The sequence below is a fragment of the Lynx rufus genome, unplaced genomic scaffold (assembly GCF_022079265.1).
Source record: "Lynx rufus isolate CCGP_SWC_20201006 ecotype Redwood Valley unplaced genomic scaffold, mLynRuf1.p SCAF_14, whole genome shotgun sequence".
In the NCBI taxonomy this organism is placed as follows: domain Eukaryota; kingdom Metazoa; phylum Chordata; class Mammalia; order Carnivora; family Felidae; genus Lynx; species Lynx rufus.
The window spans coordinates 43,382,798-43,401,658 of NW_025814828.1; the positions used below are offsets into that span (position 1 = coordinate 43,382,798).

Consider the following 18,861-nt stretch of genomic DNA (forward strand, 5'->3'; position numbering starts at 1 on the left):
CAGGTATTTACAAAGGTCCCTCAGTTTGGGTTTATCTGATGGTTTCTCATGAGTAGACTGGGGTTAGGGGTTTTTGGCAAGAATGGCACAGAGTTATGCATCCTTCTCATGACATCTTATCAGGAGGTACACGATATCAATATATCTTTACTGATGATGTCAACTTTGATCACCTAATTAAGGTGTCACTGATGGCCTCATCTGTTGTAAAGTTACGATTTTTGCCTTTGCAATAAATAAATATCTTGGGAGAGGTGCTTTGAGACTATCCCATGAAGATTTAAATTGGCCTTATAGGAGACTTATATGTTGAATTAAAGAGTGATGCTTTATTTAGTTTTTTTACTAGTCAGGAGCATGGTCTATTTTCCTATTTATCTGTTTTCCATTAGTTTTTCTCATTCATGTTTTATAGTTTTTTAGTAAACATGGACCCTGAGAGTGTGATAGAATGGAAACAACATTGTATTTTACATGAGGCAAGCCTGGATTTGAATCCCAACTCTCCTACTTACTGGTCGTATGGCCTAGAAGGAGGGCTTTAAACCTGAGTCCCTAATTTCTCATCTGTAAAAACGTCTAATAAGAAACCGTCTTATGAGGTGTTTGAACGAATTAAAGCACTAGGCCTGTCTGGCACTCAGTAAGTGCTCTGTAAATGTCATTTCTTGCCTTCCTTAATTACCAAGTGTTTAATATTATTGTCACGGTGGCAATTAGACTCTCCCCTTTTCGGCTGGGTGGCTCTAGGATATAGAAATTTGACAGATTCTTTCAGATTTTTTTTCATGTTCTGACAACACAGACACTTTATTGCTGGGGAACATGTCTCTAAGTGCCAGGGAGAAAGCAGCTGGAATTATTTTAGTTGATAGCAGATTCTTACAACTCACAAGTATCTTTTATCCTATACCTTTGCAAAACTCATTCATTACCTCTGGTATTTGGGAATATGCTTTTCATGGATGAATAAATATATCTTATGGAGAAGTGGCATTTTTATTTCTCCCTCTCTTATATTTGTACTTTTTACTTATTTTTCTTCCTTCATTATAGAACTATTTTATAGAATTTTAACAGGGAAATCTTATGTGATTCCTGTCTTTAACCAGAATTAAAATAATACGAGCTTTTGTTTGCAACAATGTACTCTCAGGTTAAGCAAGGGAGAAAACCCTGAAACACCCCTCTCCTCACCCCTGAATTTTTTAAGGTTTAAGTGAAACTTTGTTTTCTTTGTTTAGTCCTCCTTGATCCAAATTTTATTTCTCTTTTCCCAAACTTGTTTGATCTGCTGTTTGTTCTCTTCCTGAGTTTTTAAAGCAGGGACTTAATTCCCTGTTGCTTTTTTGTACTGATAAGGGTTTTGGGGCAATACATTCTCTATTGCCTTGGAAATCTCCCAGGAAGTGTTATTCCCATAAAGTCAGTCTAACCAATTTTTCCTTTTACCTCATGCTCCATTATCATTTGGCATGGCACTGTTACTGATCCTCCCTGTTAGAATTTTTGATATTTTGTTCAACATGGATTTGGGGGTCATTAATTTCAATTTTTCAAAATAGTGCATTAAAACATTTATTTTGATTACTGAGATTTTGGTTTCCCCCTTAAATTTTGTCCCTGAGGCAAGTGCCTCGCTCACCTCACCTCAACCTAGTCTTGGCCCTGCTATAACTTTCCGGATGATGTTTGCTCACAACTTCCATTTGAAATGAAGGCCTGATGTTCAGAGACACTACAACTGTCAGATATTTCAAGCCAGTTCATCAGTCACCAGGAGATGCTCAGGTAATCCTCTTTCTGCTTCTATCATCCCTTTACTACTACATGTGGGGCTCTCTGCTCAGCCAAAGTCCTTGTCTATTTTCAACTGCTGCCATTGAGCATGGCCACATTGCCAATAGGGTGCCTGGGATCACTTCTCCATTTAGAGGTGAAAGGCCAGGGCCTCACCCTCCAGGAATAAATCCCAAGGACTGTTGAACTCCTCCAGACCCTTGTCAGGGCCCTCTGTGGTCCAAAGCATTTCTTTCTGCTGGAGTCTGTCAGCTCTGGCAAAAATCAAGTTTCCTCACCCTAATCTTACCTCATCCACACAAGTTTCCTTGAGATATTATAGAAGAGAAACACTTTCTTAGCATCCTCAAATGTCAGAACTGGAAGGGTCCTTAGAGACTGTTTGCCCCAACTCCCCTCATTTAGCAGAACATATAACTTCCTTTGCTCTATTTCCATGTTCCAAGGAATCCCCAAGGCCGGCTCATAATAAAAATCAGGAGCAAGAGCCAAGCTAATCAAGGAAGTAAACTACTATAGGACCCAGCTGTGCTCAAGGAGGATTGAGTCATCAGAAATCCAGCCCTGGTCCCAGGATTTGTTTATTAAGGATTTTCTTCAAGGAGGAGAAGGATCTGTGGTAGCTCAACTCCAAAGCTTTTTCATGGGGCGGGTGTGACTGGAAAAGGTTTTATTAGCTTTCATATGAATTGGGGAGTTTCAAAAGTCCTGCTTTGAAGAGGCCTGCCTTTACTTCTAACTGGTCCAGACACTGTGGAGAAGTTGGCAATGTTTGCCTCTGTGCCTCTTACCTCCCCCAAAAAGTGCCTCTGTGGGTCTCTCTGAAAGCAGAGAACCTTGCTTTCAGTTTGAAAGCATATCAATAGCACTTGAAACTGTGTTAGATGGGCTTTGCAGGGTACAGCTTCCTTCATATAGCTACACTTGTAACAAGATTCTCCTGTGCAAAGTATCTTCCCATCCATTTCTCTACTTGAACCCCTAAACAGTGAAGGTAATTTTTAGCCATACTTTACAGATAAACAAGCTGGGTCTAGGTGACTCTATAAAGCCATGTGACTAGTAAGAGGCAAAAGTATTGACTTCTGAATCCAGAAGGATGTCACATCCTGCACTTGTAAGTAAGCCACAGCATCTCAAAGGCACCAGAGTGTGCCACAGCAAACTAGCTAACAGGGGACCACAGAGCCGAAACCCGTCTTGATCTTACTTGTAATGAATTCTAGCATTATGACTGACCTCTGAGAAGCATGCAACCAATCTGAGGATTTAGCACTCGTCTCAAAAGAGACGTTGGGATTCACATAGGGTGGCTATGAATTTACCATCCTGTAGCTTTATTCTCAGAAAGATTTTCTCTCAGACTGATGGAAGACCAGGAAATCTCATCAATTGAAGTAAATGACTTCTAAGAAAGCTTTATTCACATGTAGGGGAGGATCAGATCCCATTGTAGTTCTGGATAGTATCTATCCATGTACAGTAAACAGTGAGGGTGTGTGTGAGGCAAGGGGGAGCAATGTCCATGGGTAATATACTTTCTTTTTTCAGTTAGATTTCATGTAAGATAGCCCATCTTCAAAATCTTAACAAAACCCAAGAAGGTTGCATCCTTGGGATTAGAAGAGGAATTATCAAGTTAGGTATGAAATTCTGAGAGAAATAGGGAGACCACAGGTGAGGAAACTCTAAAGAGATTGTATACTGAGATTTGGACAAACCAGATTACTTGGGGACTTGGGACATATGTTATAGTCCTGTGTCTTGGGTGCTCAGAAAAGAAGCCAGGGTGAGATCTGGACACATGTTCAACACTGTATCACCAGGTCCTTGGAATTAAACCCATTCTCCTACCTTGCATCAGGTCTATCTGATCAAGAAAACAATTACACTTTTTTTAAAAATTTTTTTTATTCATGTTATTGCCCAGCTTTTGGACACCCTGTATTTGCACAGTCCAACTGCTCAGATGTATTAGGAAATACAATCATGTGGTGTGCAGTTCACTGGCCTGATGGTGGGGATGTTCAGGCTGGGATGGAATGCTGCTAGGGGAGTAAAGGAGAGGAGTCAAAGGAGTTGTTAGCTCACAGGTTAGTGAGCAACCAGTCTAGCAGTTGTTTCTTAGCCATGTTTCCCACGGCTTCATCCAGTTGTCGTTCCTTGGCAAACTTCATGACCTCGTGAAGAAGATCTCCTACACTGTACCCCTTCTCTGCTGCCTTAGCTGAAACTTCGGGAAGCTGTGGAGAGAGCAGAGGTAGCTTGAGTCACATGATGCTTTTGGAGAAGGGACCTAGATGGATAAAGTGAGCCATGGTTCTAGGATTAAAGTCTGACACAGATGCAGGACTGGAGGCTTCTGACATGGCTTTCCTTTTACCTCAGCCCTCCTCTAATGACATAGATAAAAATGCCACAGGACTTTCTTTTTGAGATTCAGAAAACAAACTCTGGAATCAATTGTGTTCACCAAATACTTCTGATAGGTGCTAGATCCTTCAATTAGTCTGTGATGATTGCTAGGTCAGTGTTAGGGGTTGCCATTCCCCAGCTTCCCTGAAAAAGTATGTGATTGGAAGTAGAGACAATCTCCTGGTCTTGGACTGAAAATAATTTTGGTTCAGTGTTTTATTTCTCTTGAGCCCATCTAATGTAGGAAACACAGCTGTGAGATGTGTGTGAGAGAGAGAGAGAGAGAGAGAGAGAGAGGAGAGAGAAGCAGTATGTGTATGAATGCTGGCTTCTGTGAGACTGGAAGGCAAGACCAAGACGAGGATGAAGTAAGTGAGGTGCCTAGGGCAAAAAATTTAAGGAGGCAAGTACTCTTGGGACACATGCAGGACCCGTGAGTTTGGGAAGGAGCTCCGTAGCTCCCTTTTTCTTTTTTTTTCTGTCTCTAATCCTTTGAGGGCCTTCAAACTCAAAACATGACTCAAAAATTGTTCCCTGATGTGTTACCAAATAGTTTGTTGAAAGGATCACTGATAAAATGAGCTAATTTTACTCTCCTCCTCTTGGTGGAAGTGCACAGGCCTTGAGATATCCAGAGCCCCACTTAATGATTCACCACTTCTGTCTTTTTACAAAATGAAAGTAATTCATGAAGTGCACAGTAAAGAACAGGCTTGGAAAAAAATTGGGCTGCTCTTGGGTTCTAAGTACAATGCTGCCTCCCTGCCCCTGCCAATCCCAACCCTCTTTTCTTCTTGTGTCTGTTGCATTGCTTACCTTCTCCAGTTGTCCATCATCATCTCCCATGAAGTACAACATGGGCACGTTAAATTGGGAGGCTGCGATCCACTGCAGGACAGCCTGGAGCTGTTTATGCAAGTTACTGGTTGAGCACTGATTATTAACTATGACTTCAGGCCCAGTTGAGTGTTGATGGGTCTGTGGCATCGCACCATCATGACTATATCTGGAGCCACCAACCTGGTAATTGGGGTTGTTTGCCAAGGCTGCTTGTTCTTCCAACTCAGCAAGGGCTGCCCTGTTATTACTATACTTAGCCATGATAAGGCACAACTTCATCACAGATTCTACCAGTTGATCTATAAATTGGTGGTTCACTTGCTTCATGCCAGTGGTAGAGTCAAGTTCTTGATTGTCCTGGTATTTTTCTTCCCGTCTGTCAGGTCTCTTGGACATGGAAATGGCTTTGCTTGTTCTGGGCTCAGAACGCTTGTTCTCACCTTCACATGGGTCATCACAGTTGAAGGGGCTCTCACTAAGCAGTTTCTGGATCAACGTTAGAACAATGTTTGACATATCGAGCTTCTGGGAGTCCAGCTGTTGATTTTCCTTTAGAGAGGTGGATGGTCCAGGAGCTTCATGAGATTCTAGACGTTTCATTGAAAGTGCCTTGGCACTTTGGCCACTTGCACACTTTTCATATTGGGCATTCTGAGTCATATAGCCCATGGTGGAACTAGGACACTCGTCTTCTAATGCATCTGTGCCTTTGGCCTGCTGGGTCAGATGGTACTGGATCAACATAAGGGCAGACACAATCAAGTCCTTTGCCAGCGAATCTGTGGAAGGGCTGATCTTTTCTCTCTTTTCCTCCATATTGGCACATGCTTTGCCAGGCATCTTGCCTTGGTTTCCTTGTTTTTGGTTCCACATGGTCAGGCCCTCCTTGAGGATGTGTTCACCGACTTTCTCGGCACTGGTCAATGACTTGCACTGCTCTGGTTTCATCTTGCCTTTGTCCTTCCCCTTCATCTCAGCTTTCATAGCTGAGAATTCAAGACTTTGGTTTTTGCATTTGGTATCATGGGACCCAGCTTTCAAGGATGCATACGACAGACTCTGTGATTTAGTCTCCTTCTTCTCCCCAAGAAGAGCACTGACCAGACGCTTCAGCATGGCTTCCATGATATCTGCAGCATTTTGTTTTCCGTGGTTGAACAGATTCCTCTTGACTGCTGAGACAAAGTCTGAGTCAGTCATCAGGACCCCAGTGATATTATGCAGGTTCTTCATGCAGGAATCAATCAAATCAGACACAATTTCCTTGGTGTGTTTTAACAACACCCTCTTCAGGACCACACAGGCTGGAACTTGCTTCCCAGAGCTATGTATTTTCAAGGTCTTCATAACAGAGACGATCATGTCAGATGCCACCTGATTTGCATAAACCATGAGCCCTTTGCTGATAGAATCTGCAAATTCTTTGCTGTCTCTTTGACACATCTGTTTGTCACAACCCTTGTTCTTGTTGGACAATTCACTATACAGAAAGGTTTTCCGGCCACCTTCCCTGCACTCCTCCCCAGTACCCCGCATTTCTTCAGAAGGCAGTTCCACAGCATCATGGGCCATTTCAGAAGCGATCTTCCTCACAGCACTTTGAGGGCTGTTTTTCCCCTTTTCCCCAGGGGATGAATAGATAGAATGATGAAGGCACTTGCTTCCACCTTCCAACTTCTCCTTGATTTCCTTACGAGCCATCTGGATTACCAGAGAAGATAGTCGGTTGACACAGAAGGAAAGGTCATCCATACAACATTCACCATCAGGGGAAATAACTGCCCTCTGATTGCTAGGATATTTGGCTGGAGGAGTGGAAGGACTCTGGTTATTGTTGGTGTTTTTGGCTGCTGTAGTTTCTAGACATAGCCGTTGAGGTCCGTTGGCCAAATAATCTATGTTTAGTTGGTCGGCATAGATGCTGTAGCAGTTCTCAGAGGGTAATTTGTGATTTTTGTCTTCTGTGTCTCCTACTTTGTGTTTACAGCTAGAGGCTGAGGGGCTCAGTGCATGCTGGAAGCCCAAGGCATACTTCTGGAGGTCATTCAGAAGCCAATTGAGGACACTTATGGGATCAGAGGGAGCTTGTTTGAAAAGACACACAGATCCCTCCATCTAAAAAAGGAAGAACACCTATCCATAAGAGTTTGGGTAGGGTACTTCTTTCGCTCATTTTATTTAGAAGATATATCTTCTAAACCACACAGATTAGGGATTTGGCCTTCAGAATTTGCATGGGAACTTAACATACAATTATAACCATTAATACATGTTCAAACACAAGTGGCAGCCACAAAAGATCAGAGTATATACATTGGTACACTTAACTACACCTGAGTGTTAGCAATTTCATCTGTGTATGTGTGCTTATCTCAATATGTGTCAAAAATGTATCCATGTATCCATTGTGTGCATATGCATATTAATATAGCAATTCATAAGTGTGAACATCTCAATAGATGTGAGAATGTGTCAGACTGTATTGTGTGTGAAGATGTGCGTGTGTATATGTGTGTGTATATGTGTATGTCAGTGTACATGTTTGAGTAGGTATAAGGATGTGTAATATGTTGACATCGATACCCACTGCCACATGTGCATGTTACTGTGTATATGTTGTACATGTGTGGGAATGTAAACATGAGAGTGTGTATGTCAGTGTATCTGAGAATATGTAAATAAGCAAGTGCCAATTTGAATGATATGCATATATTTATGATATAAATCCAGTAGCATGTATCATGCAGCCATAAATGCATTTATGTATATTGCTGCATACATTCACATAGTAACATACACACTCATTAATATATCCATGTATAATTAATGCATACTATATTAATAGATGTGTATGTTAAAATATGACTGTGTGGAAATAGGTGATTGAATAATGACTATGTAGTCTGTCAATAAATTGGGTATCACTTATGCTCTATTTATATGCTAGGTCAGTGCGTGAGAGTGTGTATTAGTACACACACCCTTGCATTTGCGTTTGTGTGTGAATACATGAGTGGGGATGTTATTTCATTTGTATGGATGTGTGTATCAATGCATTCAAAGAGAGTTAGTGACTATGTATCATTTTGTTTAAGTTTGTATGGGTGTGTATCAACATGAAGTATATTTATAGGTGTGTATGCTTATACCTGAGTCTGTATGGTCACCAATGTTTTGATCAAGGGTTATGGGTGTTAATGTGTGTGAGTATATGTTTATGCATAGTGTGCATGGATATATATATATGTGGATGTTTATGTGTGTCACATGTGGGCGTGTCAAGGTATCTGACTCTGTATGACTGTATATTTTTGTGTATGTGTGTAAGTCACTGTTTATGAATAGGTCAAATACATAAATTTGTTAGATTAGTGCTTATGTGTGTTTGTCAATGTCACAGGTAGCCAGGCATGAATATGTCATTGCTTGTATAAATTCATTTTTGTTAATGTATATAGATGCATGTATCAATGTATATGTCACTTTGTGTAGATTTATATGCTTGTGACTGTGTATGCCCATGTCTGGGTATGTGTATATGTATTATATACTTTTTCTACTCAGTGCTAAGTGCCATGGCCCTCTTTGCCCCTTTGATTGCTTCATCTGTCTTTTCATGGAATTCCTGGAAACGTGAGGTCATGATAAGTTCAACTTTTTGCAAATGGGCTTGATACAATCAAGGGTATCTGCCTTGTGTGTAGGAAATATGGGCTGCTCTTTTAAAAATAAACACCAGGTATAATTTATCCCTTTCTTGAGGCTCCAAAATTGAGTTGGCCACACCCAACTGAACTCAAAACTATTTAGAGAATATTTTGCAACTGGCTTTTCCTTCCTTAGGGGTTACACTCATCATTCAAAAGGTGCCTGGGGCCAGAAATGATGTTTCTCATTATAACATGAGCCTAGGAACATAGAACAAGAAATATTTGACTGTTTTGCACTAAAGCCAAATATCCTGTGCCAATACCAGACGCTCTGAGCTTGTAGGACTGTGGGGATGACTTGTCATGTACTCTAATGCCTACCCCAAACCAGAGGCCCAACAGATATAATCCTTACACAAAAACAAAAGGATTCTATATGTGACAGGGGCATACAATTCTAATTGTTTCTAACTTTATGCTATCCAATAGCCTAGGTAATCTCTTGGACAACAGGGTAGGAACCAGGCAACTACAGTTCTTGGCTGTTGTGGATTCTCTCTGCTCCATATCCTCATTCTTCCTTCTTGGTCTTTGGGCAATGTGTGGCACACAAGTCTATTACAATCCAGCAAACAATAATGCAAAGGATCTTGCTTATAAGCCCACATCCTAATTAGGATAAGAATAGCAAAGTTATGTTTGGAGTATGTACCTGAAATCAGGAAAGGGCATTATGAGCTTTTGTGATTAGTGCCATTGTTAGATACCTGAGCATTGAACTTACCGTTACTCTGAACTTAAGACTGTGTTCTCTAGAATGTCATAGTATTCAAATTTATGGGCATGTTTGACAATAATTCTCTTACTATCTGTGAACCAGAGTCCTCAGACTCAGCATTCAGGTCTAATAATTAGAAAGGGTGAGCTCAGAGACTAAGTATACCTTAGACTGGTCTTGCTTCTCAGTATCCTTGATGACAATAATCTCTTTTTCTTCTAGATTCCCCAGGTTTAAGTCACCTTCTGAACTGGAACCAGCAGTATCCTATGGAATTAAGGGATAAGATTTTTATGAACAGTTGGTTTTTGAGACTTCTCTAGGCTGCCCTCCTAGGCTACCACTTCAAAGTATGAATGTTATGTCTCCTATTATGCTTTTCTTTCTGAAGGAGAGGTAGGACTGTAGTGCTCTCTAGTCTTTGAAGAATGATAAAGTTCCCTCCAAAAATTACTACTCCTCTTTCCCAAGCCCCAGAGAAGGTATTCACAAAGCTGTCAGTCTCAGGAATCATATTCTGTTAATCATCAAACTTTTGGACAGGTTTTTTTTTTTTTTTAATTTTGCTTCTCTGACATGCTATTTTCCATGTGTTAATTCTTTCAGCCCTACCAACAACTTAAGTGGCTTCTAAAATGAGATTTGGTATCTAGAGTGACAGTAAATTCTGAACCAGGGATCCTGGGCTCACAAGAACAATGACCTTCCATTTGAATCTCCTCCACCTTTCCACACTCTGCTACAGCCTTTCGCTTTTCTCATGCCGTGGCTGATAAAACCCACTCAGCAGTTTCCCACCCATTCCAAGGGAGGGGAGCAGAGAATACCCACCTTAGAATCTTTACCTTCCACATTCAAGGTAGACACATCGACAAAGCATATCTGTATCAAATTAGGAGGGTGAATTTAGAAAAACTCTAAAGACTGTAATTTCTTTCTGAGAGATGACAATAGCACTTACCTTATAGGATTCTTGTGAGGACTAATTAAGATACTGAATGTAAAGCTTTTAGCAGAGTGACGGTACACAGTAAGTACTCAATAGATATTAATATGATTATTATTAGGCAGACAGAATCTAAGCATTCCTGTAGTTTATAAATGAGAATACCTACCTGTCAGACAGAAGCCCAAAATATAATATCCACATTTATTAAGAAAACTGAGAAGAGAGGTGGCTTGCCCAACCGACACAAACTCAAAGGTGGAACTTTCATTAGAAGTTGATTCTAATTGATTCCCAGTTTACAGCACTTTCTGCTATAGTGTTCCCCAAATGTGGTATTTTTACTACTGATGATATAGAATATTTTAGGTGGTACGTAAATAGATGTTTGTAAGTAATAGGTGTACTTGCTGTTGTTTATTTGGAAAATACATACTAAAACATCAAACCTGTGGTATTACAGACAATAATGCTTAGGGTGATGGTAATTTTTAAATGTATTTGAATTTTAAATTCATTTTTAAAAACATAGCAGAAATATGTATTAAGTAAATAATAGTATGAGTGGTGCTGGAACAAGATAAAAAAAATGTGAAGTACTATGCAAATCACTTGAAGTTTGGGAAACAGAGCATGAAGTATTTTGCCCTCCTGAGGGAGTCCCACTTTAGTGTAACTGACTGGTAGCTAGATGACATTGTGACTTCAGAAGTGTTAGGTAATAAGGGCTGGTGACTAGGCAACCACCACTTCTCCCTCCCCCTCAAACTCCCCCCTAACCTTCTTGCCCCAGGTCCTTTACATCACTCCTGGTCCTGACTCTCCCTTTGTCCTTGTGTCATTGAGCTTGGTTGCTTGGAGACATCACAGTATCACTCTCCATTAGTCTATCCTGGGCTCCAATTTATCTATATTCCTACACTGATCCTTTCCACTCCTTGGTAGGGGTAATTTTATACTTACGACTTTCCGGTCCTGATCTTGCTGTCCTTTTGGGCTGTAGAGATCAACCTTGCACACGCCCCTGCGGCTATGTAACCAGTCAATATTATCAGACATCTATAAAGAGAAAGGAAAGAAATCTGAATATATAACTATATAACTATATATATATATATATATATATAACTGGCTGAGTATATATATATATATATATATATATATAACTATATATATATATATATATATATACTCAGCCAGTTTCTAAAAGCCATATATAACTATATAACTATCTAAGCTATATAACTATATAACTATATATATGCTTTTAGAAACTGGCTGAGTTTGGGTAAGAATCTCTGAAGGGCTTCCTGAAACCCATCTGTATGTTTCAATTAGGTTTAGACTAGGAACTGGAAGGGTGAGCAATGGGGGAAGGAACTATGAAATGTTTGAACTTGATAATCAGGATCATTTAGCACAGTCCATAGTCTCCTTTAATTTAGACTTCCCACGTCAAGTATTTGGAATCATGGGAGTACCATATTAATTTGTGAGAAACAAGTCAGGAAAAATGGTAGGCTGAGAAGCAAATTTAAAGGAGGTCTAGGGACTGTAGGAATTAAATTTAATGATTTACTTCTACCCAACTCTACTAGATCTCATGTGTTTCCACTTCTGTTTACCCACTCTAGGTTACCTCAAAGAGTAAAGCTCATCTCATCCTCTTTAACTGAATTTTTTTTTTAATTTTTTTTTTCAACGTTTATTTATTTTTGGGACAGAGAGAGACAGAGCATGAACGGGGGAGGGGCAGAGAGAGAGGGAGACACAGAATCGGAAACAGGCTCCAGGCTCCGAGCCATCAGCCCAGAGCCCGACGCGGGGCTCGAACTCACGGACCGCGAGATCGTGACCTGGCTGAAGTCGGACGCTTAACCGACTGCGCCACCCAGGCGCCCCACTCTTTAACTGAATTTTAGCTAACTCCAGTTCAACCAGAGTCTTTCTCATTACATCAAAGAAAATGAAATTAGGTAAATAGCTGTAATACTTATTACATAGGGCCATTGGAAAAGACTAGGGTCAACACCAGTAGAGTAAATAAATAGCTCTTTTAATCAAAACAACATAGAAGATTCCAACATAAAACAAGTTTATGAATGCTGAGAAAACTGCCTAATAGCTGTAAATATAACCAAAAGACAGATGTCTGAGGGAAGACCAGACCCTGATCCCATAGACCAAGTTTAATTTTATTTTTGAAAGAAAAAGGAATCTCTGCCAACTTCTTCCAACCCCCCACCCCCCACCACCTCCCACCCTGGCCTGGAACTAAAAGTAAAAAGGAAATGGCAGAGGCCACTGATTGATTTTTGCTATGTAAGACCTCAGATCTATGTTCAGGAAGACACGTTAAGAGCTCAGTAGAATTGTTTTGGTTTCTGGAGCTTGAATTTGATTTCTTTTTAAAATGTAACAGGACAAGCCTTTTTGCCAAGTTATTAGAGGGCAGTTGAATTCCTTTTCCCCAACTCCCTTAAAAACTTAGACCCTTTTAACCTCTACCTCCCTCCCCTCCCTCTCTTTACTCTTCTTCCCCCCCTCCCTTCTTCCTTTCTCTCCCTCCTTCCCTACTTATCTTCCTCTCTCTCTCCATCCTTCCCTCCCTCCCCCCTGCCCTCCTCTCTCCTCCTTCCTTCCCCTCCTTTCCCTCCCCTCCTCTCTCCTTCCCTCCCCTCCTCTCTCCTTCCCTCCCCTCCTCTCTCCTTCCCTCCCCTCCTTTGTCCTTCCCTCCCCTCCCTTCCTCTCTCCTTCCCTCCCTCCCTCCCCTGCCATCCCCTCTCTTCCCTCCCTCCCCTCTCTCCCCTGCCCTCCTCTCTCCTTCTTCCCTCCCTCCCTTGCCCTCCTCTTTCCTCCTTCCTTCCCTCTCCCTCTGTCAACATTTTTATAACAGCTATCCTCTGATGGTTATCTTTTCACAGGATACTGCATTTCTACCCTTTGCCATTCCCAACTGCCCGCCCCCAGATCTTTTTGGGCTCTCACTTCAAGAATGTCTACACACCCCTGAAAAAGTTTTAGGAAAGGGCTTCCCATACCCACTCATAAGAGGGAGTTTCTTTTTTTAAAAAACTAGAGATCACTAGCATAGGAAAAAAGAAGGAAAGTCATAGAGGTCCCTCATATGATTTGGATATAGCCTTAGTCCAAATCCAAAAGAATTGTAAAAAAATAAAATTTGTGAACTCATTACCTTGATAATGAAGTTATTTTAGGCTTTTCGCTGAAATTGTGCCACCCAGAAGGGAGATGTGCCCCTTTAGATGGAAGTGGGCAGTGCCAAGTTCTTGGGCACTTGCGGCTGGCTGCCACCCCAGTCAGCTGTTGGATGAGACTGATGGGCCAGGCTTTTCCCTGCTGCCTTTGACCCGGGGGTGTGACAACATAATTGGTTGGGTCACAATGCCTGAGACTAGCAACCTCAGCAAAGGTGTGGCAATCTGGCAAACTCAGTAGCCCTTCACATCAAAAGCACATCAGGCTGTCTGCTGTACAACAACCCTTTTCTGTTCTCTCTAGGAAGGTACACATATTTATTTCACATTTTGTCCAGCTCACAATCCCTTGAGACTTCCATTCTCTTTCCTCTTCTTGTTTCCAGAACAATCTAATCATATTAGTTACCCGTTTGGTGGGGGTCTGTATTTTTCACATAGAGAATTGCCACCAGCCTTAATGAATAAAAAACTATTAATTTTCACATCTTAGCTTATTTCTCTTTGGGTTTCCCACTAGAGATTCAGAGTTATGTAGCAAGAGATCTTTGGATTTATGTAGAAACAAAAAATGTTGAAGTCCTTTCTGGATATCCTGAATAAAAGTATGAAAATAGAAAGTTGGAGGCTGCCTTAATAGCTTCTGTGATTTCACCTCACCACGAAGACACCCCCTAGCTAGTCAAAAAGAAGTCAGAGGGAAAAATGGGTTTTGGGCATTGAGGATGGCACTTGTTGGGATGAGTGCTAGGTGTTGTATGTAAGCGATGAACCACAAGAATCTACCCCAAAAGCCAAGAGTATACACTGTATGTTAGCCAATTTGACAATAAATTATATTAAAACAAGGAGAAGTTAGAAAATGCCCCTACCTTGGTAGTATCAGAGTAGGCTGTTTCACAGGACCTTGGGATGATTTTTTTCTTGTTAATTTGGATGCTGTGATGACCCTTCTAGTCTGACACAGGATGTTGCTTCTTTCCTCAACCCTCCATACTCTCCTAAAGCCTTCCCCACCAGCTGGCCCCAGAACTCCTACTTAATGACATCACTGTTTCTATGGAGAACAGTGACAGCACAAAAATGGGAGCTTTATTCTTAAGATTATGCATGTCTAGCAAACTCTAACCTTCATCATGAGACATAATTTTCTAAGAAAAAAAGGCTAGTCTACTTAGGACAGGGTCAGCCTTGCACAGACTTTTTAAGTTATGAAAGGACCTGAGCCCCACTTACTCTTTTTCATTATATGGCCCGTGCTGGATTTCTGGCTACCATATTCTTTAAAGGATTATCCATTAGACTTTGAGGTGCCTTTAGGTTAGCCTCAGTTTCACAACATTAGTCCATAACCAAATGGCTCACACTGTGCCCAAGTCTCATCTTTTTTCCTCTCCTTCCTCCAAGGTTTCCACTTTAACCTCATACATGTGAATAAATGCATCTGAACTAATTATAAGTCGAGATGATCCCCTAAATAATAGAGTTTTGTATTCTTGATTCTACTTCAATTTCTTCTTGTTACCCCTGAGACTGCATGTCTTGCCTAACCCTGATGTACAATTTCAATCTTGTTAGTTTATGACATCAAAAAGAAACAGAACTGGACATTTGTTAAAAGTGGCAAGACAGATTTTATTCAGACTACTGCAGTAAGGAATAGACTCTTCCAATGAACAGAGCTCAACTCCACTGAAACAAGAGGCAGAAGGCTTTTTAAATGTTGGGGTGTGCTAAAGGAAAAAATGCTGAGGGAAGCGTGTGTGTGTGTGTGTGGGGGGGTGATTAATATGATTAGGGCAACTGTGTTTGCTAACTGGTTCTTATCGAAGTTAGGCTCCTATCCTTTCACAGAGATTAGGAGACAGGGGTCCTATTTTTCTTGATAATTACCTTTCAAAGGGATGGCTCCTAGGTCCTTGAGAAAAATATTTCTGGGTTGTAGAAGATATATCTCAAAGTAACAGAGAAAGGATTTACAATGATAGGTTTTCTAAAGAAATGCTCTAAGAAAAGGGAGGTCAGGGGCCTATAATCAGGTTTTGGCTGAAACAAACAGTAAATTCTTCTGGAAGTGTTGAACTTCCTTAGGCAGGTCTTTTAAGGATGCTGGGGTCATCATCCTAGGGATGTGGCCTTGAGCTGATAGAAAGTATGTTAGTGTTTGTTCAAGTTTCTTAATGTATGGAATGGATGATACTGTTTGTACCCAAAGTTGCAGTTCTTATCAGCTATGGTTGAGGCCTAGTTGAGAAGAAATTTCGTAGGGGCCTGACTATATCAAGTCATCAGGTTGTATACTTTAAATATATACAATTTTTATTAAAAATACATTTTGGTCAAGGAGGGAGTCTTTGTAAGTCAGTGGTGATGAATTAAATCCACAGTACAAGACTTGTTTTCCCTGTATCATTTTTTTTTTGTCAAGACTTTTGATTATTAAAGAAAAAGTTGAGCTCCTGTGTCTGGCTCATGTCTGTGGAATAAGAAGCAAAGAATAAAACTGTGTATTTATTCTCCAAGCACAAGAATGTATATCCCTAAGATTAAAAAAACAAAAAAACCCTCGCCCCAAAAACCTCTATGTCTCTCAGCCCAGAAGGGAACAACTGTGATCTGGGCCTGGAAAATGTCTTACTAAATCTCCTGAATGACAAAAAGAGAACTATTATGGATGATTAGAGCCCTGTCCCACAGCGCCCCAATCCTGTCATCCTGGAGGCTACCCAGGAGCAAACAAGAGCAGCATTTGGATGGGAAACCAACAACAAAAATGTAAGGAGGCTCAGTCATAGGTTATGGTATGTCCTCTGCCTCTTCTTTCTCTTAAGCTCCTGAGATTCTCAGACCAGTGTATACTGACTAGAGATGGCAACAGATGGGTGGGGTAGAAGGGATGTTCAAAGAGTCAGAAGAAGGAATATGGTGTGTCAGTGTGTCAATATTTGTAAGGTACAAGGCATACACTTAGATCAGCCTTTAGGAGCTGAACATAGAGAAGCTTTGATTGTCTTTTTTTTTTAAACCATCATCATCCATTTTCTAACTTTGTTTATTCTAACCAAACATCTCTTCCACACAAACTTGTGAATAATTGTAGAAATCAACACTTTAAATATGCTTTAAGTCTACATTTGTTTTGAAAGAGCTATTAAGATAGTAAAAATGGGACCTGTGTTTGTCACTGTTCTGAATAATGGCAAAATGAAATTTAAATGAGCTGAACTATTAGCCTTCATGAAATCACTGTCTGCCTGTTAGCCTCACTAAGTATCTTCCAGTCTCAGATTAGGCTACCTAATTTAGTTTATGAGATGGCACTGTGACCATTTGGAAAATGTGCAGTGATACCAGTGATTTACAGACATTCTTTATTGTGGAGCAATATAAATGTAACTCCTGTTCTCCTGAATTATTTTTCAGACATGAGAATACACACTGTCATTTAGAGCAGCTTCTCACAACCATGCTACAGTGAAATATTAGATAGCTATTCTGAACATCTCAGCACCGGTGCTGGATAATTACTTCTGTCAAGTATTTATGTTATATCTGTACTGGGTATACCTGGCCTTTCCTATGAGTGATTGAAGTAGTGGAGGGAGAAAATAAAGGACTTTGAAATGCTATAAATATTCTCTCTCTCTCTTTTTTTATTCCAGAGGGAAGCTGTTAAAGAAAAGAAGGTTCTTAGATATGTTGGGGTTTCCTTTTAGGCAGAGGTTTAATTAGGCAGCGAAGGTCTGTTCTGTGGCCTTGTTGTAGATAATGACTTAATAGCTATTTGTGAAAGGTGGGCTTGGCTTGACAGTTGCCATTTCTGGTCAGGCTCCTCCCTCTTATAATTGGGAATTTTCCCTCCTCTGATTTCCTAGAACATTTGCTTCTTGTCTGTATAATTCATCTGACATTTACTAGATCTGGCCTTGTAGAGTTAATTAACTTTTTCTATTCCTGTATCACCTGCTTCAAAAGCCGGGCAGGCAGCCAGTTTTTCCCATCTCTCATTGTATTCGCTGCAATACAGCCCATGGCTGGGCTCAGGGAACAAACGATGGTGTTAGAATTTCAGGTAGCAAACAATTCAGAAGCCACGGAGTCCTGGGAATCTGTAATAATATTTCAGTGGGCAGTATACTTCTTAGAGAAGTAACTCTCAGACTTTAGTGCGGCTCAGAATCACCTGTAGGACTTGTGAAGCTAGTTGGGCTGTGTCCCAGAGGTTTTAATTCTGCAGATCTGGAGTGGGGCCTGAAAATTTGCCCGGTACTGTGTTTTACATGCATCATCTCATTTAATTGTCACACAGCCTTAAGAAACGGGTACTATTTTAATCCCGATTTCATCTCAATGGGGGGCTGGATCAATGGGGGGAGCCATTTGGCTGGGTGTAAGGCTAGGTGAGGCACTACCCATTACATCATTTAACGGTTGGGTGGGCGTATGTGTGTGTGCGCCCAGAGTGGTACACCTTTTCTTTCTTCGAAGGGTCTGAAAACGCCCAAGAGAGATTTCTTGAGGAAAAGACAAGTATAAGGGGGTACGTCCTCTGATCTTTTGGCCCCATCTGGTGGTTTCAAGTCTGAACAAAGTGCTGATCTGTTACCCTCCCCCCCCCCCCCCCGCTGGTGAGAATGGTGAGGTCGGACCGCCTGTCTCCGCGATCCATTTTCTGAGGCGACTTTTTCTGGAGGGGGTTGCTCTGAGGCGATTGCTCTGAGGAAGTTATTCTGAGGCGGTTAGTCCTTTTTGCCTCCATCCGTGTTTTGTTTTGTGTTTTGTTTTGTTTCCGTTTCCTACTAGTTGGGAAGTCCCTTTTCAATACATAGCGTTTGTTCCAGCCCGTCTATGGCTTGTTAAAAGTAAAACTTGTTTTTCTAGGCATTAAACGGGTCTTTTGCCTTATATGTGTAAATATATAAACATATTTTGTGTCCGAGCTGGAGATTTAGGTGAGGGAGCTAGGTTGTGAATAGGATTTTTTTTTTCTTGTCAAACCGACAAACTTGTCTCCAATGTCTGATGGAAAGTACTTAAATATAGCATTAACTGGCAACAACGTTTTTACTAGCCCCCCCCCCCCCATAGTATCTTTGTCAGTGAATGAACGTTTTAAACAAAGACCCTTGGAGGAGAGGAAGGCGATCTGGAAGCATAAAGCTTTTCGGGTTCCCTCGAGGCATCCCCCACCCCCAGACTCTCTTAAGGTTCTCC

At 41.0% G+C, this 18,861-nt stretch overlaps 1 protein-coding gene across 1 annotated transcript; it reads right to left on the reverse strand.

The window, feature by feature from the left end:
• Positions 1-3,887: 3,887 nt before the first annotated feature.
• On the reverse strand, positions 3,888-11,488 carry AKAP4 (A-kinase anchoring protein 4). Its single transcript, XM_047075750.1, has 5 exons — positions 11,393-11,488; positions 10,315-10,365; positions 9,649-9,750; positions 5,032-7,170; positions 3,888-4,043 (listed from the first exon to the last, which is right to left on the reverse strand). Exons 1-5 carry the CDS (start codon positions 11,486-11,488, stop codon positions 3,888-3,890), a joined length of 2,544 nt encoding a protein of 847 aa, XP_046931706.1.
• Positions 11,489-18,861: the final 7,373 nt, after the last annotated feature.